This window comes from Lactuca sativa, chromosome 1, assembly GCF_002870075.4.
Source record: "Lactuca sativa cultivar Salinas chromosome 1, Lsat_Salinas_v11, whole genome shotgun sequence".
NCBI lineage: Eukaryota > Viridiplantae > Streptophyta > Magnoliopsida > Asterales > Asteraceae > Lactuca > Lactuca sativa.
The window spans coordinates 87671136-87698410 of NC_056623.2; the positions used below are offsets into that span (position 1 = coordinate 87671136).

At 33.0% G+C, this 27275-nt stretch overlaps 4 protein-coding genes and 1 pseudogene across 5 annotated transcripts; 4 read left to right on the forward strand and 1 right to left on the reverse strand.

Moving 5' to 3' along the window:
* The first annotated feature begins 3906 nt into the window (after window positions 1-3906).
* Window positions 3907-5094, forward strand: LOC111897007 (polygalacturonase inhibitor). The gene has a single exon (XM_023892983.2). The coding sequence runs from the start codon at window positions 3922-3924 to the stop codon at window positions 4951-4953; it is 1032 nt and encodes a 343-aa protein (XP_023748751.1). The 5' UTR covers window positions 3907-3921; the 3' UTR covers window positions 4954-5094.
* A 268-nt stretch (window positions 5095-5362) lies between these two features.
* LOC111896934 (polygalacturonase inhibitor) lies at window positions 5363-5917 on the forward strand. The gene has a single exon (XM_023892909.1). It carries the CDS (start codon window positions 5363-5365, stop codon window positions 5915-5917), a length of 555 nt encoding a protein of 184 aa, XP_023748677.1.
* A 1924-nt stretch (window positions 5918-7841) lies between these two features.
* On the reverse strand, window positions 7842-18660 carry LOC111896933 (transcription factor bHLH27-like; annotated as a pseudogene).
* Window positions 18661-19218: 558 nt separating this feature from the next.
* LOC111896899 (CMP-sialic acid transporter 3) lies at window positions 19219-22629 on the forward strand. Its single transcript, XM_023892866.3, has 13 exons — window positions 19219-20057; window positions 20149-20265; window positions 20349-20483; window positions 20561-20605; window positions 20693-20752; window positions 20840-20962; window positions 21078-21155; window positions 21231-21300; window positions 21384-21491; window positions 21579-21712; window positions 21800-21879; window positions 22077-22125; window positions 22215-22629. Exons 1-13 carry the CDS (start codon window positions 19890-19892, stop codon window positions 22263-22265), a joined length of 1218 nt encoding a protein of 405 aa, XP_023748634.1. The 5' UTR covers window positions 19219-19889; the 3' UTR covers window positions 22266-22629.
* Window positions 22630-23914: 1285 nt separating this feature from the next.
* Window positions 23915-26177, forward strand: LOC111896996 (U11/U12 small nuclear ribonucleoprotein 35 kDa protein). Of its 2 annotated transcripts, XM_023892973.3 has the most exons (8): window positions 23915-24107; window positions 24181-24281; window positions 24828-24879; window positions 24964-25034; window positions 25151-25241; window positions 25318-25393; window positions 25487-25565; window positions 25629-26177. In XM_023892973.3, exons 1-8 carry the CDS (start codon window positions 23939-23941, stop codon window positions 25986-25988), a joined length of 999 nt encoding a protein of 332 aa, XP_023748741.1. In that variant the 5' UTR covers window positions 23915-23938; the 3' UTR covers window positions 25989-26177. The 2 variants fall into 2 exon arrangements, with proteins under 2 accessions (XP_023748741.1, XP_052621115.1); XM_052765155.1 differs by having other exon boundaries at window positions 25487-26177.
* Window positions 26178-27275: the final 1098 nt, after the last annotated feature.

A 27275-nucleotide genomic window follows, 5' to 3' on the forward strand; every position in this document is an offset into this window, starting at 1 on the left:
AGCGTACCCCTTGGTACGCTCAACGTATTGGGCTGCTTAAGTCATTTAGTGTTTAATCCTTTCAGCCATTAGATTCAACTTTCAGATCTCGCCCATTTTGGGGTTCTAATACATAAAGTTGGCAACTTTATACCTTAACATGTCTTAATAGGATCCAACATCCATTTTTGTCCAACAATACTCATAAAAAGGACATAAACTCTTGCATGGGCCAATAACAACCATCAAGATGACATTTTTATGCATCTATAACATCAAATGGACTGAGATTTAACACCTCTAACTCCTGGAGTTTCCCAAACTCACAAAGAGAACCCATGGGACCAAATAAAGCTCATAAACAAGCTGTAAACTCTAACTATCAAAATGAATCATCAATGTAAGAACTTTATACCGTCAAAAGCTCCCAAAGTTGATGGAGACTCTAGATCTAGAAGCTCAACCTCAATAAATGCTTGGTCTCCAAGTTCCTTCTTCTTGAATACACACAAAAATGCCACAAACATCACTTCCAAGCTCAAGAACACTCAAAGGATGAACTAGGGTTTCAATGGAACGAAATGAACAATGGGGGTTGATGAAGGTAGGTGTCCAAAGGCCATAATGATGTTTAAATAGGGCTCATGCCCTAAAAATTAGGTTTTGTTCTTGGCTGTCGTACGCCCCGCGTACACCACGTACGCTCAGCATAAGTGGTTAAGTTCCCCAACTCCAAACGCAGATGTACGCTAAGCATACCAAACGTACGCCCAACGTACGAGGGGCCATTTTCGCAATATTTTCAAACTTAAGGGACCAAACAAGAACATATCTGGAATCGAACGTTACACAAACATAAGAATTATGAAAAAGTATATGGTTAAAATTTCATTTCATAGAAAATTAACGGTACCTTTTAACGTCGTGTGTCGAAGGAGCTATTTACTTAATATCGAGAAAACATAAGGACCTGGATTTTCATTTTCTTAAAGTATAAGTATATGTGCCTATTTCACTAAACCACATGGACCATTTATTTAATTTTGCCTACTTTCGATATAGAAAATGTAAAAAGATTATAAAGTTAAATTTTTTTTAGAAAGGGTTAAGACCATTAAAACTAACCAACTTGTGTATTTGGTTTTAAATGGTCCTTTTTATTATTATTATTATGGCTCTTTAAACTAAATGATTTGTTAAGAAAAGATATATGCTCTTTATTTATTAGTTTACTAGGAGAGATTGGAATGAGATAGTCCAATTGGAGCCATATAGATAGACTAAATGTTTTTCATTTTTTGAAAAATAAAAATATTATGACACATCGTTGCATTCGACATCTCGCACATATCACTTAGCAAGACTTTGTATTTGTCATTCTCCACTCTCTCCCTCAATATGTTAATTGCAACCTCTTGCCTATGTCTATTTCTCATCCTTTCCCCTTTTTCTTTCGTTTGATTGTAGGTGGTTAACAAAAAAACACAAAGATGAAGCAACAAATACCATCTCTTTCTCTTGTTTGTTCACAAAGACCAAGACACATTTTTGGAGAAATGAATAGTGTTCCTCCGTATTTGAATGAATATTATTCATATCTCCTAAGGTTGGGGTAGAAATGGGATAACGTTGGAGGAGAATGTGAGAAAAAAAATAGGATTTGGATATGCTGTTAGAGGATTCAATAACCCCATCTAAGACTACCTTGGGATGATGTACTTGCACCTACATAGCGGAAAAAGTATTGGTTAAAGATCGAAACCTTAGGGAAACTGAGTTAATCAAGAACCCAAAAACCCATGTTTAAGTACTCAGAAAAATCAAAAAGCCCACAATTTTCTCCAAAAATAAAAAATACATGTTCAAGAACCCATAATCATCACTAGAAAACTCCAAGTTCAAGAAATCAAAAACCTAGAAAAATCGGTAGATCTCTTCTCCATAACTCTAGAATCATAAATATAACATCGATCTGAAATCGAATCTACATTATGTCAAAGGATTATCATTTTTTTCTTTGGTATCCATTGTAATGTGATTATTGTTAAGTGACCAAGTCAAATTAAAGTGTTATGGAAGCATAATCTAATTTATTTGCCTATTTTACTTAATTTTTTTGTTTATTGTTGAGGAAATTCAAGGTTTATGATGAATTTTGTATGAATCTGAGTTTAGAGGTTTGTTTTGAAAAGGGAACTCATATAGTTTAAGAAACGAAATATGTATGCACCTATTTGTAGGTTTTTTATTTGATCTAGACTTTTTCTTATTAATTATGTGAATTACTTTACCCTAGTCTATTTTTGTTTGATCAAAATGTTCATCGCTGATATTCTTTTTAACTTTTGACAGCGAAGAGTATTACCGTGAAACTAAAGGATTGGCGAAACTCAACAACCATAACCGGAACCAGCTCAAGGTCAAGGAAGTCATAAATGGACACACACACACACATTGTATGTGTGTGAGAGAGAGAGAGAGAGAGAGAGAGAGATGTGGGTGAATCTATTTTTTTAAAAATATATCAAGAAAATATTTAAAATATATATAAAAAAGAAATAAAAAAAAGACATTTTTTAGTTTTTCAGAAACGATATCCACAAAAAAGATTTTACATTTCATCAACACTTTTTTCCAAAACACATATACAAAATTTTCGGTTTGCTCTAAGGATTTTTATGATAATAACCTTAACTTTATTCTAACTTCGAACTTTTAATCGATATAAATTAAAAAGATTTTAAATCTTATCCACAGTTTTTTACAAAAACACCTGGATCAAATTTTGGATTTACTATATATAGTTTTTTTATGATAATAACCTTTACTTTACTCTCCACCTTCTAACCTAGAAAAGTGAACGCGACATAATGCTCTAGGTATAGGCGTTTGGGTAGAAAACCCGAACCGAAACTGAAACCTGAACCGAACTGAATTAGGACCGAATAAGCTATTTGGCCGGTTCCCAGGTATATATTTTAAGCTTATTTGGTTCTCGGGTTATTCAGTCCAGGTTACCCGAATAAAATCTTAATCTGGCCTAAAGGACCGAGCCGAAAATTGAAAAGTTGTAATTTTGAAGGTAACTTCAACTGTCATAACGTATTCGTTATTTGTCCGATTTTTTTTTCAGCTTGTAGGTTACAACTTAAACTACTGTTTACATAGTTTACATGCATTTTTGGTTATATATTCAACGGGATATAGACCCATAAACATGAGGTATTGAAGCTAAGTTTAATGTTTAAGCATGTTTGTAGAATTTTATGACAACTTTGAACTGTCATAGTGTCTTCGTTATTTGTCCGATTTGCCTGATTTTTTTACAGCTTGTGGTTAACAATTTAAACTATTGTTTACATAGTTATTTGCATTTTTTGGTTGTATATTCAATGAGATACAATCTCCTAAACAGGGGGTATTAAAGTTGTTTTTTTTAAACTAACATTTACTTTATTGTAATATATTCTGCATATATTCGAGATGTTTTGTCCCCCGTTAGAAAAAATTCCAATTTTTGTAGAGCTATGGTTCGATCTTTCGATCCACATTTGAATTTAAATAATTTGACTTCCTTTGATTATTATAAATGTTATCCGGTTTATTTGGATTATTCGGTTCTTTCCGTACTATTCGGTCCTTAACTATATTATAAATGTTATTCGGTTTATTCATGTAATAACCGAACCGAACCGACTAATACTGAACTGAACCTGTAGTAATTTAATTAGTCTGGTTTTCGATTCCACTAAATAATTTCGATTTATTCAGGTTTACCCGAATACCAACCCTCTCATCAATCTTTTAGACCGCATGTGAGGTCGAGAATAAACTATTTATTTGTATTTTGATTTAACTAAAGATACAAAAACATAAAAGTCAAAATTTGAAGTTCACCAAATTTGACTTGAGCCAATATTTGAGCAAATCTATAAAAAGAGCATGGCTATCCATTTCAAATCCATAACCTCTCTCCTATCAAATCATCAAGCCACTACTATACTCATGTTCCTACTTCTTCTCTTCCTTTTGTCCCCAATCGCCTCATCCGCCGATCTCTGTCACCCTGATGACAAAGCTGCAATTCTCAAATTCAAAAAAAACTTACCATTGTGGAACTCAGATGGCGATTGTTGTGACATATTTGATTGTGACCAAACCACACATCGTGTCATACGCTTTGTTCTCACCCACTCTAACCTCGCAGGCACAATCCCAGATTCCATTGGTGATTTGACATATTTAAACACAGTTCTAATTACCAAGATGCCGTTTCTTGTTGGTGAAATCCCACAAAGTGTGACAAAACTGAAATATGTCGACTCTTTTGAAATCAGTTGGACCAACGTCTCCGGCAACGTGCCTCCGTTTCTTTCAGAGCTCAAAAATGTATGGATTCTTAATCTTTCGTATAACAATTTATCAGGTCTAATCCCATCGTCTCTAGCCACTCTCCCACATCTGATCAGACTAGACCTGAGTCGTAATAGACTCACCGGGTCAATTCCTGAGTCATTCGGTCATCTTGTATCTCCAAACTCGCAGGGATCACTATCATTGATTTTATCTTATAACATGCTCTTTGGTGAGATACCTAAATCTGTTGGAAACACGAACTTCAACCAGTTTGATGTATCAAGAAACAACTTGTCAGGAGATGCTTCGATGTTGTTTGGTGCATTGAAAAATACGTGGGTTCTTGATATCTCGAGAAACAATTTCGAGTTTGATTTATCATCAGTGAGTTTCATGACCCACGGGTTGTCGTATTTGGATTTATCACATAACAAGATATATGGGAAGATATCGTCTCAAATAATGGAAGCTATTGATTTACAGTATGTGAATGTGAGTTACAATAGATTATGTGGGAAGATTCCTTCGCCATGGAAACTTAAATATGAAGGACTGGATAACACTTCGTTCTTGCATAATCGATGTTTGTGTGGATCACCACTCGCTCCATGCAAATGATTACATGAAAAAAACACGTGTCGAAATTTGTTGTGTATTTCTTTATTTTTGTTTTTGTCAAATTTTCAAGTCGGCAGAATATATGTAGTTACGTACACATTATTTTAAATAGTTTAATTATTTCAAAATTTATTAGGGAGATATCTAGTGGCTTCAAATGCATTGGATGCTCACTATTATCCCACCATTATTTCCTGATAGCGATAATTTGACATTTGTACATCTTATTTCACATACAATACATCAAAGTCAAACTTTTGCAATCAATGATTTGGACAATATTCAACATTTTCAACACATCTATAAAATGAACATGACCATCCATTTATAATCTATAATATCTCTCCTATCATCATTCATCAACCCACTATTCATGTTGCTAATTTTTCTCTTCTTTTTGTTGCCAATGATGGCATCGGCCAACCGTTGTCATCCTGATGACAAAGCTGCAATTCTCAAATTCAAAAACAGTTTCTCAAATGGGCCTCAGTTGGACCAACGTCTCCGGCTATGTGCATGCCTCCGTTTCTTGCAGAGCTTAAGATCGAGTGTGATGTTCATTAATCTTTCATTTAACAATGTATCAGGTCTAATCCCATCGTCTCTAGCCACTCTCCCAAATCTTATCGCGCTAGATTTGAATCGTAATAGACTCACCGGGTCAATCCCTGACTCATTTGGTCATATTATTGTATCTCAAGACTCGCAAGGATTATCATTGAGTTTATCTCATAACATGCTCACCGGTGAGATCCCTACATCTCTCTTGGGGATACAAACTTCTATCGGTTTGATGTATCAAGGAACAACTTGTCAGGAGACACTTCAATGTTGTTTGGTGCATCGAAGTTTAGACATCTCGCGAAACAATTTTGAGTTTGATTTGTCGGGAGTGAGTTTCATGACCAATGAGTTGGTGGAATTGGATATATCACATGACAAGATATACGGGAAGATACCGTAGAAGCTTTGGAGTTACACTCTTTGGATGTCACTACTTACAATAGATTATGTGGAGAGATTCCTTGGCCATGGAAATTAAGGCTATGGGGAGTGGTCACACCCATCTCACCGAAAAAGTGCTTTTATCTATACGCCACGTCAACTTAATACCCAACCCACTAAACATTGGAAATGGTTATCACTCCACAAATTCTTTTTTTTATTTTTTTATTTTTTTAACATTATATTAAATAAAAAACAAAATACAAACCATAAATTAAAATAAAACCATAATTAATATAAAAAACACAAATTAAAAAACAAAAACACACGTTACATTAAAATTAAAAACACATTACATTAATATAAAAAAAAACAAATTAAAATTCTAAAATTCTTACAAAAAAACATAAAAAAATTAAAATCCTAAATTACTTAAAACCATAAATAAAATCCTAAATTTCTTAAAACCATTAAGATTAGAACCTAAATTCCATATTTCTCCCGGACTTGTCGTTGAATTTTAAGAAATCTTGCAAGATTTTCCGGATCAAGATCCAGTTGGGGCTTTGTGTTTATGATTTGAATATCGGTAAAAGCTATTTTTTGGCGGTTAGCGGCCTCTGACGATTCGTATTTTTTTTTCTAGAAAAACTAGAGCTTTATCTATGGCTGTCGCAAGCTCGCTGTCACTAGTTGCCGGTGCTTTTCCGCCTGAAGACACTCCTTTTCTCACTTTGTCCTGTCCCGGTGGTCGACGAAGTTGGACGTCCGGTGGGCCCTCCCCCTCGGTGGCGTCGAAGTCATCGCTGAGGTCGAGTCCAAAACCCACGTCTGACTCAGACATTCTTGCCCTTTTGTTGGAACCGGTTGTAGATCCCGAATGCGCCATTTCCAAATATAAAACCCATTTTGGACCGTTACGACAAACTTCCTACGCTTTTTGGTGGCCGAACGGTTTACCGTTGGTGGTAACTTTGTATTCGTAGGACGCGATCGCTAAAATGTTGAAGTCGTTGCTGCCATTTCTATGCATATTTTTAAGCTTGTCAAATACGCCATTGAATTTGGTGTAAGACGCTCATAAGTCACGACATTTTGCGTTGATTGAGTCGTACGTCCGCTCCATTTTCTTTCCTAATAACGCGTGAAAATGATCTAAAATACGACATCAAAAACTTTGACCCGATTGTGCGTTGGCGACATCCGCGTCTTGGGATATGAAAATCCAAACTTTTACTAAAGCTTTCTCCTCGTCTTCGTTCCATGCGGTAGTCTTTTTTTCTTGGATCCTTGGTTTTTTTTTTTTTTTTTGCCTTCGACGAGTTGGTTGTTGTGTTTCTTGGACCCGTTCGTCGTCGTTGTCATTGTCGAGATTTATAGGTTGAGATTGAGATGGTTGAAATTGTTGAGAAGGTTGTTGAAATTGGTGTGAAGGTTGTTGTTGAAAGGCTTGGAATTAGGGTTGATTGAATTGTTGTGGTTATTGTTGGTAGAAGTTTTGTGGGTATGAAGTGATGAATAGAGGTTGTTGTTGGATTGGGGAGGTTAGCAATTGCATGTAAATAACATTTGCATTTGGAGTGTTTGGGGTGTTTGGTTTTGAATCCATGTTGAGAGAAAAAAAATATGAGAGATGAGGTTTTTTTTTTTTTTGTAGAAGGTAATAAAATATAGTGAGTGTTTTTTGAAGTGTAAATTGTAAGTAGAATAGTGGATAATTTATAGGTGTAAATATTTGTGTTTAAATGGTAAAAAATAATTTTTTTTAATGTTAGAAACGGCTATATAGCCGCTTGTTTTACAAATTCCGAACGTTACAAAAATGGAGAATTGTGATTGGGTATCTCGTCGCGTCTTTGGAACCACGTCACCAGCACCCCACCGGCTTTGGGGGTGGTGTCACGCGTGGGAGAGGGTGCCACCTTAGCCCAAAACGTGTGAAACTACCCCCATAACGGGTAGCCTAAGGTTCCAATCACTTTATTCTATACATTTTATTAAAAAAAATATTTAATATAAAATTATAAGCATTACATATTATTAAAATAATATTTTTACATAAATATAAATGATATAATGAATAAAATAAATAATTTAATATATACTAATAAAAAAATATTGACATATTTTAAAAAATAATGACGAAACTTACCATGTAAACATTAAGCTATTTTTAAAATAAACTTTCGAAATAAATATAAACAAATGATGAATAAGTAGGTAATTGAATGTATACTAATAAAAAAACTATTGACATATTGTAAATAATTGTTATAAATCACAAATTCACAAAGACTTTTTTTAATATAATATTAGATGTCATATTATTAAGTTTATCATATTTGTCTAAAATTAATATACTTAATCCATCGTGAACAAAATCTGAATGACAAAGACTATCCGAGCTTAAGTATTATTCTTTAGCTCCCAAAAATAATGATAACAAACGATCAATAAATTTCTTGAGCAAGTTCATTTTTCGGTGTAAGAAATTGCTATTTCTTTAAAAAACATCAGACTCTTGGCATTTTGAACAATAGAAGGATCATACAAATTCAATTACTGAACCAATATGGTCGGATGAACCAACAATGAAAAAAAATGCAGTCATATCATTGAAAATTGTAGATAACAGAGTACTTATAGTAAAATTAGAAGTACATTTGAAACATTGCTGACCACGACTCATATTTGCTATGAAATAAGAACATTAGTTAATAGAAATATGTATTAGTTATGGCTAAGGCTGTAAACGAACCAAACGAACACGAACGAGGCTTGTTCATGTTCGTTCGTTTAAGTTAACCGAACAAATGAACGAACACGAACGGTTAAACGAACGAGTTTTTATTGTTCATGTTTGTTCGTTTAACAAATTACATTGTTCATGTTCGTTCGTTTATGTTCGTGAACATGCTAAACGAATATAAACAAACAAAGATAAACAAACATATATGAACATATAATATAGTAATGTAATCAAACACAATTAAACATATATGAAGATAAAAGGAACTTATATGAACGAACATGAACAAACGTAAACGAAGAACATAAACGAACTTTCACGGACATAATTGAACAAACGATACCATTGTTCATGTTTGTTCATTTAACTAAATGAACGAGAATTTGTGTTCATTTTCGTTCGTTTATTAAATAAACGGACATAAACGAATTTCCCGCCAAACGGTTCACGAACAGTTCGTTGAACGTTTAGTTCATTTACAGCCCTAATTATGGCACAAAAAACAAACGAAATAAATAAAGGAATATATTAGTACAATATTTAAAATAACATTATATGGATAAAAGTCAATAAACTACATGATAGATATCATTATATAGTTAGGTATAGCGGGTATATCATTGGATCTTCTATTATCCATATAATTTTTTTTTTTGTGTTTTCGTCTCTCTTTAGAGTTGTTAAATAATGGATTTTTGAGATTAGTATTGAAAGTAGATTGGAAATGTGTGTATTGATATCCATATGAAATATTTGGGTTGACATTTTGATTGTTACCGACAACTAGGCATGCACAAAAAAACCGGTTCAAGATCCGAACCGGTCCACAGTGAACCGAACCACCGGTTTACACCCGTTCGAGATTTTAGTCGTTGAAACTGGTTTATATCGTGTGAACCGGTTTGGAACCGGTATGGAACCGAACCGAACTGGGTTAGAACCGATTGAACCGGTTTAGAACCGGTGTAACCGGTTTAGATAGGTTCGACTAATTTTTTGAGTGAGCCGATTTGAACCGAACCGGTTTAAGGCTGAACCGGTTTTGCTTGGCTAGGGAGTGAACCGAACCGGTTCGGTTTGAAAAATGAACCGAATTATGCATGCCTACCGACAACATATGCGTACTTGTTCGATGAAGGTGTTTGATTGTTGGTAGTGATTTAGAAAGCAGTGATAAAAGTCTAAAAATGTAAGTTATATTACAAAAAAATATTTGTAACTTAACATATATATTTAAAAAAATAATAATAAACGTAGTGATACATCGGGAATTATATATAACGCATTTATTAAATTAAAATTGGAAATAGATTCAAAACAATGTTGATCATGAGGATTATATTGTGTGAAATAATAACAATAGTACATACAAATGTGCATTGTGGTTTTTGTAGAAAAATGCATACTTTCGGGTTCAAAATTATTGTTTTGGTAGAAAAATAAAAGTGGATACATTGCATATTTTTGTTTTGGGCTAATGTCATACAAATCCTTACATTTTCAGCATTTTGTCGGTTTTGCCCAAAGTTGGATTTTATGTTTATTTATACCTCAAACTTGCATTAATTTGTTCATTTTTACCCCTGACCGGTTTTTACCTTCAATAGCAGGTGACCCCTTAAGTTGACTGGACAAAGTTGTTGAGTTGGAAGCCAAGTCAGCATCACTGACTTTTGTCTTCAAGTGAAAAAGGAAAAAGAATAAATGGGAGCAAGGGGATTCGAGCCGAGGTTTGCCACAAATATAAGGAGAGCTTTTTACTTTTGTGAATTAAATGGGTGTTTGGTTTAGCTTTTCACATCTAAAAGTTCTTTTTGGAAAAGAAAAAGAAGCAAAAGATGTTTGGCAAACTAATTTTAAAAGCCACTTTTGAAGTTTTTACATAAGGAAAATGAACTTTTTGGAAAAGTCAGGAAATCCTGACTTTTTGTAACTTTTCCAAAAAGAACTTTTGGGGTTTGAAAAGCTAAACCAAACACCCCCTAACTTCCAATATATCCTATTTAATGTGTATCCGCTTGGAACTTTTAAATAATAACTATTATTATTATTATTATTACAATTTTTCTAACGTGTCTATATATTTAAAATCGTAATTTTTTATTTTTTAAAACATATTTATAACGTAGAAAACGTATTTTAACGTATTTATTAGGTATGCATGTATTTATTTTTTATAAAAACATATTGATGCATTTTTATATGTATGAAAAAAATTTATAAGTCTAAATATGAATAACAACGTTATTTATATGTATAAATAAAAGCATATTGATGTATTTTTATATGAATGAAAAACATATATAAACGTATAAATACATTTTTTTATAAATAAGAAAACGCATCAATACGTTTTTATACGTAATTATATGTATACATTATGTGCAAAGATGTTTTTTTGCATATTTATACGTATATATTATGTAAAAAGACGTATAAATAGCATATTTAAACGTATTTAGTATGTGTATATGTATTTATTTCGTATAAAATACATTGTATACATACAAATTTGAAAATACCATATAAATACATTCAAAAATATCTTTATATGTTTATATATGTATAAAAAATATTTTGTATACATATAGATAACTTTTTTTTACATATAAATAATGTTGTTATACATATTTAGACGTATAAAAACGTTTTTTATACACATAAAAATACATCAATATGTTTTTATAAAAAAAATAAATACATATATACCTAATAAATATGTTAAAATATATTTTTATGCAATGTATATGTTTTTAAAAATAAAAAATTATGATCTTCAATATATAAATATGCTCGAAAAATTGTAATAATAATAATAATAATAATAATAATAATAACAATAATTGTTACATAATAACACATTATGTAAATTAAGTTAGGAAGTAAACCTCAAGAGAGTTATTATCTTGGTGGACAAAGTCGATGTCAGCGATGTTGGAGATCCAGGTTCGAATCCTCTCCACTTCGTTTAGCTTCTCATTTTTTATTTGAAGTCAGCAAATAATTTTGCAATAAAAAATAAGATTGCAAAAAGGGAAAAGTTTTGTCTTTTATCAAATATGAAGGTGACTCCATGGAAGGGGAACTTTATCAACACTGATCTCATTTGATGTCAACCCACTAAAATAAAGTTATGTTAATGCATAATCCATGGCTAGATGATGAACAACAAAATAAATAAATAAACATAGACCAGTTAATGAAAATTTCATAAACATGGGTATAGATACTTACTTCGATGTTCAAATATTTTGTGGTCATTTCATTTCATGAAGTTGCATAGGGTTGGCGTATAAATAGGTCATAAGGAAGATACAGGGGAAGGAGGTGGTTACAATTACGCAAGTGGCTTCTAGGGTATACGAAGAAGGCGATGATGTATATGATTTACAGTGATTCAGAAGGATGGTGGTGGCGTTGTTTAGGTGGTGCGTAGAAAGAGGGAAAAATGAGTGGTACGGCTAGGGTTTGTGACTGAAAGAGATGGAGCAGAGAGATTGAAAGGGGTTAATCAATGTGAAAGTATTTGGGAGGAGTTTTTCATTAAAACTCAACAAATAGTGGTTAGTTGGTGACGGTGGTGGGGTTTTTCTGTGATGGTGGATGAAGGAGATGAGGGAGGGGGTTCCAAAATAGTGGTTAGTTGGTGACGGTGGCATTATGCGATGTTGGTTCTAGATTTATCAGAAGTGCGATGAGTGGAGCCGTGGTGGTGAGTATTTGATTGAGCACATGACACTTAATGGATGAAGGGATGTCCAGTGACCTTCAACAGGCGGCGGAAGGAGAGTGAAGAGGGTGGTGGTACCGAAGGTCCACCAGAAACTAAAGCAAGTAAGAAGAGAGATAGAATAGATGTGGGTTTGACGGCGTCTGAGCGTCTGATGTTGTGTCGAGTATGTTAGGGTTAAGATAGAGTAAAATACGATGAGTTACATTGTAAGCTTAAAAAGATTGTACATCATGTTGTAATAGGTATACCTCTTAAATTTCAAGAAATAAGCAATATGTTTAATAATATAGTAAAGATATATATATATATATATATATATATATATATATATATATATATATATATATATATATATATATATATATATATATATATATATTATTGAATTAAATATAATTGAAAATATCATCTTAATTAATTATAAGGGTAATTTAGTCAATTAATATAGATTTAATAACGGAAAATTGCATTTTTTAAGGGATCATAGATTCTATTAATTTTAAAAATCCGATTTTACGTATTATATATTTTTTTTAATTCGGACATTCACAGAATATGTTTATGAGCATATTCAAAAATAAAAATATTCATGAACCATAAATAATAAAAATATTCTTGAACCTATTTCTTGATCATGAATTTAAAAACTTATTGTAGAATAACAAATACTTGAATAATCAATTGGAGAATAAAAACAAAAAACACATTATTTCTTATAAAATACAGGTAACAATTGTTAATAATTACATTTATTGTTAAGGATTAAAAGTAAAAAACAATCAAAACAGGAAAGAAAACATCAAAATCTAACAACGACTAATACATTCTAAAAGAATAATGTGGTACGTTTCAATTTTGTGGTCTGTTCTTCAAGCATCAACATCTGTGGTTCCAACAGAATTGGAATTCGTCTTTCAATTCCAATAGAATTGGAATTCGCGATTCCATTCCAATAGAATTGGAATTTCTCCAATATCATCCATTGAATCATCTACATAAACACTCTTACATTCTCTATTCTTTTTTGCATCGATTCACAATCAATATTTAATACAAAAGAAAAATCACCCCTGCATTCCTTCTCTTCTTCGTTTTCAATCAAGAACACACCACCGAAGTGTATATTTTCTAGTGCAAACCTGAATGAAGAGTGTCTTGAAAAGGGTCTCAGGAAAAGCAGTGATCTTGGCAGTGACAACATTGAGCTTCAAAGATTCAAAAACCTCACAAATCTTGACCATCGTGTCTCTTCTTTTCCTGCATTTCAAACTCACCAATGCTATCTTCTCTCCCACGTATGACACTTTTAACTGTTAATTAACAGTTTAACACAATCATCAATTTGAGATAAAATCATGAGAGTACGTAAAAACAATTCAAGACTTTGACTTACTTCAATAATTTCAATCGGAAAGGCCCTTGAATCACTTATATATGGAGATTGTTGAATCCTTTTCTTCTTTGATTTTTCCGTTGACATGAACACTGTGTCCTGATCAAAATCATAAACCCCAGATTCTGATTTTTGAGACTCTGGTTTCATTATCTCCTCTTGAATAATCCTCCCTTGGAGGCCGCCGACGACTAAGTTCCGTCCGGCGAACTTGAATCACAGTAGCCGGAAAATGTTTCCTCCAATCCGCCCCAACTGTATTTCAGAAATTGCAGAAGAAAACAATGGATTCAGGTTTAAACAACAAAGAGAAAAAAGAGAAGATCATATGATTAATTAATTAGTATGATTACCTATCGAATTCTTCGATTTGGAGAAACATATTGGTCTCCCAATAGTTTTTATACTCACCTGCCCCGCTGCTTTGCTGCTCCTTGTCGAGAGCTTCGTTTCTAAGGTTTGTAATTCAAGAGCAGCTTGAGCTTCGTCATCCGACTCCGAGCCGGAATCGGAACTTGATGCAGACTGGAATAAAGGGGAAATGACGGCCGGAGGGACAAGGGTGGGGGCGTCGATTTGTTTAATTTAGGGTTTTCAGAAATCGATATTTAGATAAAGAGAGGAAGGAGATTTAAAATGGAGAGATACCATGATTATAGGGATTATTTTTGGAAGTTATTAAACAAATGACTAAATTACCCTTATTTATTTATTTAATTATTTAATTTTTTATTTAATTTTGATTGGCCCACATTTATGCATACGATAACACAATACTTAGTTTAAACAAATGAACCTAGTTCTCTCTCTCTCTCTCTCTCTCTCTCTCTATATATATATATATATATATATATATATATATATATATATATATATATATATATATATATATATATATAATTTTATTAGTTATAAATGTTTGATTTAATTTTTTTCTCATCAAAATAATTATAAATAAATGTATGTCAAGTCCCAATATGATTTATCCTAGTCAACCAACACACTTGTACTCTAACAAAACCTCTATCCTACCATGGAAATGATATACAATTGGATACGTGGCATAGTGAGAAACTCACATGAACCAAAGAACTGGAGAAGCACAACAACTCTCTCGTTCCTTTCACCGATCAATCCTGCAAACCAACTAACACCAAACAAAGATCGAATCTCAGATAACGACCCAAATCCTTTAGGTTTAACCAAAGTCAAACTGGTCAAAAGTCAATGGTCAAAGGTCCATAAAGTCAACGACCAACCAAGTCAACAACCACCACGAAGTGGAGATCTCTTGGCCACGTTGTGGGCATGTCCATGCAGTTATTCCATATAAAGGGCGTTTTAATGTCGTGGACCCTCCTTGGGCACGTCGTTGGAATGTCAGGACAAAACAATCACGATGTTGGGCTTCGCCACGTCGTGGTTATTCCTTGGCCACGCCGTGGCGACTGCTAGAAGCCATGTTTTCATATTAAGGACTTAATATGTTAAGTCATTTTCCCTAACTTTCCAGAAGGCTTCCTTGCCTTCTAAAGAACCATACAAATCCTTACTTTATGGACATACATATCCAATGCATGCCTCTCCCAAAACTAGGTAAAAAAGGGTAAGAAACGGAGTCAAAACTCCATGCATTACACCATACCATAAGAGAGTCTAGATCTAGAACATATGATGACCAAAGGACCTCAAGGAGTGATAAAGTTGCCAACTTTATCCAAACCAACCATGCATAACCAAAAATTATGAAGGAAAAGGGCATAAAACTTAGATCCATAATAGATGGACCAAAAATATGGGAACTTCGATACTTACACTAGTCCAGAAGGTGCACCATGGAATGGAGAGGAGTTTGCTAGTTGGTCAATGGCTCCATAAATCCTTCTTCAACCTTCAAGTGACCAAAACATCATCAAATAGCTTAGAAGGCAAAAGAATAAGCTAGGGTTTCAAAATAGGAAGATGGAGGCCGAGGGAAATGAGCTAACTATAGAGTTAATGTCTTTGAATACGGAGGAAACCCTAGAAATCATGGGCTTGGGCTGCAACATCTACTACGTCGTGGAAGAGGTTTTTTCTCCAAAGATCCTATTTTTGATCCCCTGATACTTATGGAAAACGGGTGTTATAGATTGGGCTTGCACCCCAAAAAATCACCTCCTTAAACCCAAGTTCCGCCCTTGGCCTCCCCTTCAAAGAATGTTCATCCGATCCAATCCTTTTTCATACTGCCAATACTCTCGGGACACGCTCACCTGACCTGCCATCAGTTAGACTTTCGATATAAGGCTTAAGGATCGATTTCGTTATACTGAGAGTTACTATGGATTGCTCCACCTATGCCGACTACATCATTTGGGCTACAACCATAACTCTGATACCATTTGTTAGGATTGCTAGTAGCCCAATTATGCTCAACATTAAAGATCAATGAGGTTCCATTTTTTAAAACCAATTGGTAATAGAAGAGATTATCGACTGCCTTATATGCTAACATCTAATTTTTCTTTTTAACAATGTAGGATTGGGTTTGCACCCAAACAATGAAATGTAATATTAACCCTACTTTGTGAATCTTTCCCAATGACAATTTATTTCTGATAATTCCATCAGAAATTTCAAAACCGTGAACAAAAAGAAGAAGAACCTTAAATCAAATGGAAACATGAATGTATATGAATGAACCTTGTTTTCAAATGGGATGTTTAGGGGAGATAGACTTTGGCCAACGATTCGTATTGGTAGAGAAGTGGTGGAGAACAATTATAAGATTCTTCCAGGAGTATCGATTAAGGAATGAAAAATCAAGGCGCTTTTGTCGGCTTCCATCTCCTATATCTTTTCTTTGACGCAACTGGAGGTAAAACGAAACAAAAGGAGAGTTGTGTGTGTTCGTCAATGGGCTTTATAGAAGATAATGGGAACAATATGGAGAGGAGATCAATTGGAGGGTAAAGGCAGTGAGGAGCCGAAGACTTTTAGCCGCAGCCGGAGAATTCACCTGCTTATGAACGTTACTATTCATAAGCTAATTTTCTTTTAATTGTATATATAATGGGGCTAGATAAAAACTACCTTTGCCATTTTTTTGTAAATATATTTAAAACCACTGTATTTTGGTAAATATTTTTCTAAAATACTATCTTTAGTTACAAAACTCACATAACATTGTCTTTTTAATTTTCATATCTTGTTGTTTCAACCAATTTAATTAAACGGGTTGAAATTACTAACCCAAACTCGTTTATTTACATGTCGGAGTCGTGTGATGTCAAAAATTGTCATCCTAAACCTATGCGGAGGAAATTATATTATCAGCTAATTACATTTGAAATAATGTACCGTGAGAAAATAGATAAAACGTCATAAAATTTGTGTTTAAAGGTGTAGTTTTGTCTTTTTTTTCGGTTTAATATATATATATATATATATATATATATATATATATATATATATATATATATATATATATATATATATATATATAAATAAGATTTTTCTAAGATTAAACCTTAACATTTTTTTCAGACCTTACATTTTCTATATATGTTTCAATTTGACATTTTTAATAAGTTTACATGGAATATTCCGGTTTTAGACAACCTTTTTCCGTAAAACCCCTCAGAAATTTTCCAATAAAACCCCTCAAAAAATTTTCCGAAAAATCTTTGACTTTTCTTTTTCCAAAAAAAAAATCGTCAAATATAAGAGTTTTTTCCAAAAAATAATAAAGTTAGAAGATTTATTCCAAGAAAATTGTTTAAAAAAAGATTATGGTAAAGCTGTTATAATGTCCGTATCTAAAAAAATAAAATAATAAGGTTTTTTTTTTCTTTTAAATTTAATCCAAAAAAACTGTTTTATAATACTAAATCTTTTTTTTTCTTTGACTAAACTGCAAATTTGGTCCCTGTGGTTATAAAAAAAATATGGATAGAGTCCAAAATCTTTTCAACTTGCACCATCGGTTCAAAATCAGATATTTTTTGTGGATATGATCCCTGTCAAACTTAAAATAATGATTATACCCTTTTAATTTGTTTTTTACACTTTTTTTTATGTTTTCCTAATATCAGAATAATTAAAAAAATAAAAATACCTACCTACCTCATCTCTCTCTCTCTCTCTCTCTCTCTCTCTCTCTCTCTCTCTCTCTCTCTCTCTCTCTCTCTCTCTCTCTCTCTCTCTCTCTCTCTCTCTCTCTCTCTCCATGGATGAACCTTCCACCACTCCCTTCACAGCTTCATCCCTTCTTCAAATCCAAACTCAAAAACCACCCATCACTACCACATCCCAAATAAGCCACCAGTCACCACCGGAGACACCCAAGAACACAACCATGACCTTCGCCTCTTTCACCCATCTTCAACCTTAACTATAATCCCACCATTATAGCCTAAATTTAACCACAACAACCCACACTTATGCCTCCTTTTTATCACCACTATAACGTACCTCTGTTAACCACCATAAATCAATTTGATCGAACCAAAGAGGGAAAAAGAAAAAATCTGGTGATTAATCGATCTAGAGAAGAAGGAAGGTTGTTAATTAATTTTTTAGTAGGGAAAAGGAACGCCAGGAGAGGTTGCATTTGTTTTTGTGTAATATATTTTTAGACAAAAAGGAACGAACCTAGTGCATAACAACCATCGATTTTGAGGAAGAAAAAAGGGGTTGCGTTTCTTGGAGGGGTACCAATTTAGTGTGAATCGGTTTTCAAAAGAAATGAACGAGAGCAAGAAGGTCTGTTTATGTTGCTGGACGAGAGACATGTGTTATGTCTAGGCTTGAACTCCATCGTCACCCTTTTCTCCGGCCACCATTGCCTCCGTCAATGGCATCCTCTTTGCTTTCGTTCCTCTGCATCTCCGGCAGCAGCAACATTGTTGCTGCCTTCCATCATTTTCCCTCACTTGATCTCTTATCTCTTACCTCATTCAATCGCTTGTCACTCTTTTCTTTTAATCTTCGATCCATCAGCAAAAAAGAGGGGAGAAAGAAGGGTTTGGAGGTGGGTCACGATGCAGGAGAGATTGAGAGTTGAGGGAAGGAAAGATGTACCTAGGTTTAATGTGCATTATGGGGGACGTTTCCAACAAGAGGGAAAACAGGGGGTGTGGGTTTGGAGAAGACGATGAATAGGATTTGTGTGTGAGAGAGAGAGAGAGAGAGAGGTGTGGGAGAGAGGGGACAGGGCTTCGGTGAAACGGGGGTAGGGTAGGTTTTTCTTATTTTTTTAATTATCAAAATATTAAAATAAAGGCTGAAACATAAAAAGTTGTAAAAAACAAATTAAAAGGGTATTATCGTCATTTTAAGTTTGATAGGGACCATATACACAAAAAAAAAAATCCGATTTTGGACCGATGGTGCAAATTGAAAATTTTTTGGACTCTATTCACATTTTTTTTATAACCGCAGGACCAATTTTGCAGTTTAGTCTTTTTCTTACATATTCCTGTCGAGACCTACGATGCATGCTAAAATCATGGTGTTGTAAACTCAAAGCAAAACACGGAACACAAGTGTTGGCATTGTGGTGGGAGAGAGGAAAACACAACAATTCGAAGCGACCGGATCCAAAATCTCTTTGATTTTTCATAATTCAGCCCCATTAGAACCCTTGCGCAATCCATCTGCATAGTCTTCTTCGTTCTCTGGAGAACTTAGGGAACTGGATTATGTATTTTTCTCCTAAATTCCAGCGTTTAAGGTACAGTTCATTTGATTCATTTCAGGCGTCCCCAGTTGCAATCCGACGACCCGACCGGTCAGATCTAAGGGTATCCATGCCTCCTCGTTGTCCATTGTGTCGAGAGATCATAAAATTGAGGTCCTGCTAACGTTTCACGATTGAATTTATTTGATTTATCGTGCGATGAAACTCAAATTTGATATAAGGTTGCATGATCCAAGTAGCGGAGAGCGAAATTGAAGTTTACCTAATCGTAGGAAATTTTATCAATTGGTTTTAAGAGGTTATGCAGTTACATAAATGTATCCAATGTGCACAACAAGCGTACACGTCTCCTATTGAGGATTTCGAGTAATTGATCCATCAATGGTTTGAAATTTAGAGGAAAAGGGCATAAAAGTTAGGGAGATTCGGTATTATGAAAAACGGGATGATAGAGATACAGTGCAGTGTCTGTCATTCCAAATTGGTGTCAACGAAGGCTGTCTCAAGGGCTTATGATAGACACCGGAGCAAGATCTCCAAGAAACACAGAGCACTCAATGTTCTCTTGGTTGTTGGTGACTGTATGTTAGTTGGTTTACAGGTGAGTTCTATGATAATCTATATCCCATATCTTGAAGTTGCATAAACTAATCACTGTATTCCTGTTTCATCAATTCATCTTCTTGTTATAGCCAATATTGGTGTATATCTCCAAGGTGGATGGGAAGTTCAAGTTTAGCCCCATCAGTGTTAACTTCTTGACTGAAATTGCAAAGGTTATTTTTGCATTGGTTATGCTTCTAATCCAGGTAAATTGCTCTTTTTGATTGATTTTCCTCCTGAAAAAAACCTTTTTATAGAACACAAATTGCTGAATATTGTTGATTTTCAGGCTAGAAATCAGAAGATAGGAGAAAAACCACTTCTTTCATTCTCCACTTTTGTACAATCAGCCCGCAACAACATGCTTCTTGCTGTTCCAGCACTTCTTTATGCTATCAATAACTACTTAAAGTTCATCATGCAGGTTTTTTTTTATATGTTTGAAATAATAGCAATAATCAATAGCTTTATATCCAGATAACCTAAAATTTTCTTTTGTAGCTCTATTTCAATCCAGCAACTGTAAAGATGCTGAGCAACCTGAAGGTAATTGTTACTCTAAACATATCTTTAACACTCTATATCCATTCATTGTTTCTCTTGTTTAATTCTATCATCAACTGAAATTTGCAGGTTTTGGTAATTGCAATTTTGTTAAAGATAATAATGAAGCGTCAATTTTCCATTATTCAGGTTTGTTAAAAGATTCAAACTGTAAATATTTCTGTACATATATCATAAAAGGATCATAAAACATATGATACAAATGTTTTTTTTTAGTGTGAGGCTCTTGCTCTGTTGCTTATTGGAATCAGCATAAATCAAATGCAAGCTTTACCTGAGGGAAGTAGTAGAATGGATGTGCCACTTGAAATGGGTGCATATATCTACACATTCATTTTTGTAAGCTGTATTTTTTTTAGCATTATTTATCTAATTATATATATATATATATATATATATATATATATATATATATATATTTACAAAAACATTAATTAATTTAAGTTATGTATAGGTGACTGTTCCTTCTTTGGCTTCTGTCTTCAATGAATATGCACTGAAAAGTCAATATGACACAAGCATATACCTTCAGGTGATCTCAATATTGTATTAGTAATTTTTTTTTATATTTTGTGTTGTAATTTTATATCCTGTTGTTGGATTACAGAATTTGTTTTTGTATGGATATGGTGCTATATTCAATTTTCTTGGGATACTTGGAACAGTTGTTATCAAAGGTAATTAGAATAAAATTAGTAAAGGGTAATTTAGTCTTTGAACAACAAAAGAATGAAAAACAATTAATTTATTATTTTTTTAGGCCCTGAAAGCTTTGATATTTTGCATGGACATTCAAAAGCTACAATGCTTTTGATCATAAACAATGCAGGGCAAGGAATTTTATCCTCATTTTTCTTCAAATATGCAGGTAAAGTAAAATAAATAAATAATATTTCTAGCAAAAAAAACCCAAAATATAATTTATTTATTTATTTAATTTTTTTGTGTCATGCAGATACAATTTTAAAAAAATATTCATCAACTGTTGCAACAATCTTCACAGGCTTTGCATCTGCTGCTTTGTTTGGTCATACTTTGACTATAAATTTCATGCTTGGAATTTCTATTGTTTTCATTTCAATGCACCAGGTATGTGGATTCCGATGGAATTGGAATTCAAGATTCCATTCCTTTCAAAAACATTCTACCAACTTTTGCTTCTTTTTCTACATTCAGTTCTTTGCCCCTATTTCAAAAGTTAAGGAAGAAGAAACCAGAGTGATGGAGTTGGAACCTGTTAAAAGCGACAACAACAGGTAGTATTAAGTTAACAATATTTTAAAATTATATTTAATTTCATCAAACATTTAATCTTATATATATATATATATATATATATATATATATATATATATATATATATATATATATATATATATATATATATATATATATATATATATATATATATATATATATCGATTTTTGAGAACTTATAAATAATCTGTGACAGGTCAAAAGACTCGAAGTTCATTAATATGACAGCAGGTGCTAATGAGGAGGTGAAAATGCTTTTTTTTTTTTTAAATAAATAATTTTGAGTACATATATATAAAATCTATAACACTTGTTTTTTATTTTTTTTTTTCAGGCTAGTCATCGTGTAGATTCTGATGCAAGACAACCACTTCTTCCTACTTAACTCAACAGTTAACTTTTGAAATGAAAGAAGATAATTTGAATAAAAATATGAGTTATTTGGTTTATGAGGTTTAATGTATTTTGGTTAGTAGATTATTGATGATATAACTTATAAGTATAAGTTGTGTTTTTGAAGGTGAAAAAGAGATTAGATAGAGAAGAGAAGAGAAGATAAAAATTGGATGTGTTTTTGGAATATGATACCATTATTATATATATATATACACGTGTTATTATTTTGTATTGATTAGCACATAAAGTATATACAACAATTTTCATTTCTAGATGAGATCATGATCTTTGTGATGTATATGTTATACATTCATAGAATATATCAGAAAGATGATCACTAGTGTTCATTTTAACTGTGATTATAAGTTTTATAACTATTTTTTATAATTGTTTTTGTGGACATATATTGGGGGGTTAGTCTTGTGGTTATCAATAATATAAAGTTAGGTTATGTGAAGAAGCATCTGGTGTTGACCTAAACATAAGGACTTATGTATGTCGAAGTTGGCAGTTGACTTATTGGTCCTGTTAACGGTAATTCTATGTGGCCAATTGTTGACTATCACAAACTTTTGCCAAAAAAAAAGAAGATTGTCCGGTAGACCATCAAGACTAGGATACAAAACCACTCCTCTTTTAAAGATGAATATAAATCATTTATTTTAGAGCATTTATAAACCATTTAAAATGTCATATCATCAAAAATCACTATAGACGGTTGTATCGGTCTTTTTAAATGATCTGAAAAAGTTCAATGGTAAATGATATACAAAACTAAATATGTACAATTACAAAAGTTCTTTACCTTACAATTTAGGGAAATAGACTTACCATGGTAATTACTTTTTCATTTTGTTCATATTTAGGTAACTTCTTTTTTTTATACACATCTAGGTAACGAATTTGTTGGAAGTGTTCACATATGACCATTATGACCCGCTGTAGCAAGTTACAAGTGGTCATAATGGTTATATGTGAACACTTCTAACAAGTTCGTTACCTAGATATGTACAAAAAAAGAAGTTACTCAAATGTGAACAAACGAAAATGTAATTACCTTGGTAAGTCTATTTCACATATGTGAACACTTCCAATAAATTCGTTACCTAGATATATACGGAAAAAAAGTTATCCAAATACAAAAGAAAAGAAAAATAATTACCCGATAAGTCTATTTCCCTACAATTTATGACCCTTTACATACTAATAACAACATGCTTCAAATTTGTAATTCATAATAACAACATACTTATTCTTTTACTAATAATATCAAACATGTAAAATCTTAAACTTGCAAACAGTAAAAATAATTTAATAAAGTTGAGATTGTATATGGTTAATATCATGGTTATCAAAATCGCGATCATCGTACGATCCTACAACCCTAGGTATGAAAAACAAGTCAGATCGTATTTTGGGGAGGGTCGCCGGTAAAATATCCTACCTTCCATTTTTTTTTTGAAAGTTTTTATAATTTTTGAACATTGGTTTGTGACTTATGAGTAATATTTTGAAGTTTTTATAATTTTTGAACAAAAAGTAAAATGTTTAAAATATTTTTCATATTTCAAAATTATAAATTAAAATTATATTTTATGTTGGTTAATATAAAAAAGTATAAATATAAGTAAAATTAGGTTGCTATTCCCGCGATTTGCCCAAATGAACACGATGAACAGAAACAAGAACAACACTAACAGCAGCAAATTGAACTCCGTCTTCTACGCACAGACCTATCACCCAATCCAAGCCGGTAGCATCGATGGCACCGACATTCTTCCTCACGATAACGCCGTCTACAGAGCTCTCTTATGTTCTTCCGCCGGCCTCTGTATAATCTTCCTCTTTTACTTTAAATTTCATCCTTAAATCTCTTCTTCACTCAACTCCTTAATCTCTCGCAGATGATCCGTTCGGTGATCCAAATGTCATCGGTGAAGATCCTTATTGCACCGTTTTCGTCGGCCACCTCTCTCAATTCACCACCGAAGATACTCTTCGCAAGGTTTGATTTTGCCCTAGCTATTATCACTCAATCCATAATTCATCATGTAGTAGGTGTAGGTTACACAATTGCAAAACCTGCTTATGAAATGTGCTTGTTCATCAATGATTTTTTATGACCTACCTTGTTGACAATTGTTCTGTTCATTTTCGTTGTTGGAAACTGAATTTTGATAAAGCACAAAAATAGTTAGAAACAAAATCTTATCTTATCAGTCAATTAAAATATACACTGCCTGATCAGAGAACAAACGTCCTATAAGAAACAATCACACAGAGAATGCATGATAAGAACAACGAGTATTTCCATGGTTCTTCAGTTTGCATTCATCCATAATCATTGCTATGATCTACACAACTTCCATTGACTTTAGCTGTACATAAGAACAAGACAGTAAGAATCAAATTTAAGTGTCATTCATACTGTCCAAATCAGTTGTTAGGAGAAGGATGAATCTCCATGCTTCAATGATCTTCCCCAATCTTGTTATTCATGTGAGATTTTGATACATCTGAGAGTATTGAATATATTTTTTTTCTTTGATAGGCTATGAGCAAATATGGCACAGTGAAGAACTTGCGATTGGTCAGACATATTGGTAACACATACAAGTTTTAATTAAGTGCCATGTAAGCTTCATAAGAGTTGTGCATATGTGATGATATTAGCTTCTTGTTTACAGTTACAGGTGCCTCTCAAGGTTATGCATTTGTTGAATTCAAGAGTGAAAGAGAAATGCAAAGAGCATATGAGGTAACAATTAACTGATTCATTACTTAAAACACAATACCACACATAAACCTACAAAACAGTGGAATCAAATCCGCATGATGATTGAAGATCTTTTATCTCATTTTATCAATGTCCAGAAGGCGCATCATTCAGTTATTGATGATTCTGAAATCATAGTTGATTATAACAGGCAGCAACTAATGCCAGGGTGGATTCCAAGAAGATTAGGTCAGTAATCAGTTCATTTCTTGCTGACCGAATTTAATTTTACAGTATATGATAACTTTAGTTCCTATTCTCTCAGGAGGAGGTCTTGGAGGTAAGAAAGAATCCGGGCAGCTTCGATTTGGGGGTAGAGAAAGACCTTTTCGTGCCCCATTGTATGACATTCTCAAATCTCAACTATAACCTAATTCGTTGATAACTATAATAGTAATTCATTTCTTTATTTCTTTATTTTTTTGTGCATAAAGGCGTCCAATTCCATTGGATGATTTGAAGCGACTTGGGATTCCACCTCCACCTGAAGGCCACTACATGTCAAGATTTGAGGTATGTTTTTCTCGATCTTTCAACTATATGAAAACATTATTTGATGATGATTGGAATTTGAAGGTTCCATCACCACCTCTAAAGAAAAGAACAAGTGTAGATAGAGATAGGGAAGAGAGGCATAGAAAAAGTTCTAGTAGACATGAGAGAAGAAGATCGAGTAGTAGGGATCACATATATGAGGAAACCAAAGATGGATATGGATCTAAGAAGAGGAGTAACTATAACCATGAACATGAAAAAAGATCTAGTAGTCGAAACTATGAGTATGATGATGAAAGAGATTCGCATAAACATCATAGATCATCAACATCAACATCAATAGGTTATGATAATGATGATGATCATCATCGATCTGATACGAGGCGTTCTCGTTCTGGTGATAGGGAACATCGGTCCCACAAGCGCCATAGACATGAGTAAGTTTTTTCTTTGAAAATGGAAGGTATATGATTATGTGTGTTGATTCTTATTGTTTTCAACATGAGGAACATTGTATTTAGGGATTATCAAAATCTCAACTTTGATTGGGTGATTACGAAGTTATTGTTGGGTATTGTGATTGTTCTTCATTAATAATAATTACAAAACTACGTTATTATTAACTAGAAATTGTCTCTCCATGTTTTGTGGGGAACACAGACGAGGTTTTGCTTATTATGTTATACAAAATGAAAGTTTTACTATTCATCATTTTATCATATCATTTATGTGCATGGTTTCTGAGGGGACCAAACTTGCCGACATATAAAAGTGTAGGGATCAAACCTGCAAACATGGCAATATACAAAAGTTGAAGGGGGTGGAAATTGGGGGAGTAAAAGTGATATTCTATAAATTAAAGGAGTGTAAAGTGTCATTCTACAAAGTAAGGAGGTGGAACATGCCATTCTATATAGTGAGGGGTGGAAATTGCCAATATATTAAAGTCTAGGGATCAAATCTCTTCAAATAAGAAAGGTTTATGGCCAAAGTATGAAATAAGAAAGGAGATTTGTGGCCACAATATAATATAAAAAAATTGCGGCCAAATTATAAAAACATAAAAATATACTATTCATAAGGATAAGGAAGTTGGTTTTTATTATATATAATAATTTTCAGTAGAAATCATAAACACATGATAGCATTTTAACTTTTAACAAAAGTAATCAATTAAACATATACATAAAACGACATAATTTTGTATTTTAATATTGTTCATTTGTTTTCGGTTTTTATATAATAAACCAAACCGAGCCAAAAAAAAATGTTTTATTTTTGTTCAATTTCAATTTTTGTTTTCCTCAATCTGTTATATTTCATTGCATACTCAAAACTAATTACGTGGGCATTATTCGCCACTTTTCAAAAAATTTAGTACTTCAAACAACAATATGTGCACGTAACCTTTAAAAAGTTAGAGGGCCCAATAAGAATAAAATTTTTTGGTTATCCTTAGAATACAAGCAAGATTTTCCATTCTTTTGACATGGTATTATTCGTTTGTTCAAAACACTAACTTTTAGATGTTAAAGAAAGTGAATTGTTGAAGATGGAGGTGACCTACATCGATCAAATCATTAAAAACGACTAACACAATGATTAAAAGATGGCTTTGCCAATTTTAGGGGATCAACTTTTTTGAGTTTAAGTTATACAAGTAAGTGAGAAACCCATCATTCTTACGTAAACACAAAAGTTTATAACGACGAAAATGTCACTTCTATT

What these genes read in the sequence shown, in the direction of transcription:
- LOC111896899 (XM_023892866.3), top strand. Translation starts at nt 19,890, where the DNA reads ATGAAAAACGGGATGATAGAGATACAGTGCAGTGTCTGTCATTCCAAA. An exon ending in TGGAACAGTTGTTATCAAAG is followed by an intron (nt 21,301 to 21,383) that starts GTAATTAGAATA and finishes TTATTTTTTTAG; the next exon opens with GCCCTGAAAGCTTTGATATT. An exon ending in GTTAAAAGCGACAACAACAG is followed by an intron (nt 21,880 to 22,076) that starts GTAGTATTAAGT and finishes AATCTGTGACAG; the next exon opens with GTCAAAAGACTCGAAGTTCA.
- LOC111896996 (XM_052765155.1), top strand. Translation starts at nt 23,939, where the DNA reads ATGAACACGATGAACAGAAACAAGAACAACACTAACAGCAGCAAATTG. An exon ending in ATGTTCTTCCGCCGGCCTCT is followed by an intron (nt 24,108 to 24,180) that starts GTATAATCTTCC and finishes AATCTCTCGCAG; the next exon opens with ATGATCCGTTCGGTGATCCA. An exon ending in AAATGCAAAGAGCATATGAG is followed by an intron (nt 25,035 to 25,150) that starts GTAACAATTAAC and finishes ATCAATGTCCAG; the next exon opens with AAGGCGCATCATTCAGTTAT.
- LOC111896934 (XM_023892909.1), top strand. Translation starts at nt 5,363, where the DNA reads ATGGCATCGGCCAACCGTTGTCATCCTGATGACAAAGCTGCAATTCTC.
- LOC111897007 (XM_023892983.2), top strand. Translation starts at nt 3,922, where the DNA reads ATGGCTATCCATTTCAAATCCATAACCTCTCTCCTATCAAATCATCAA.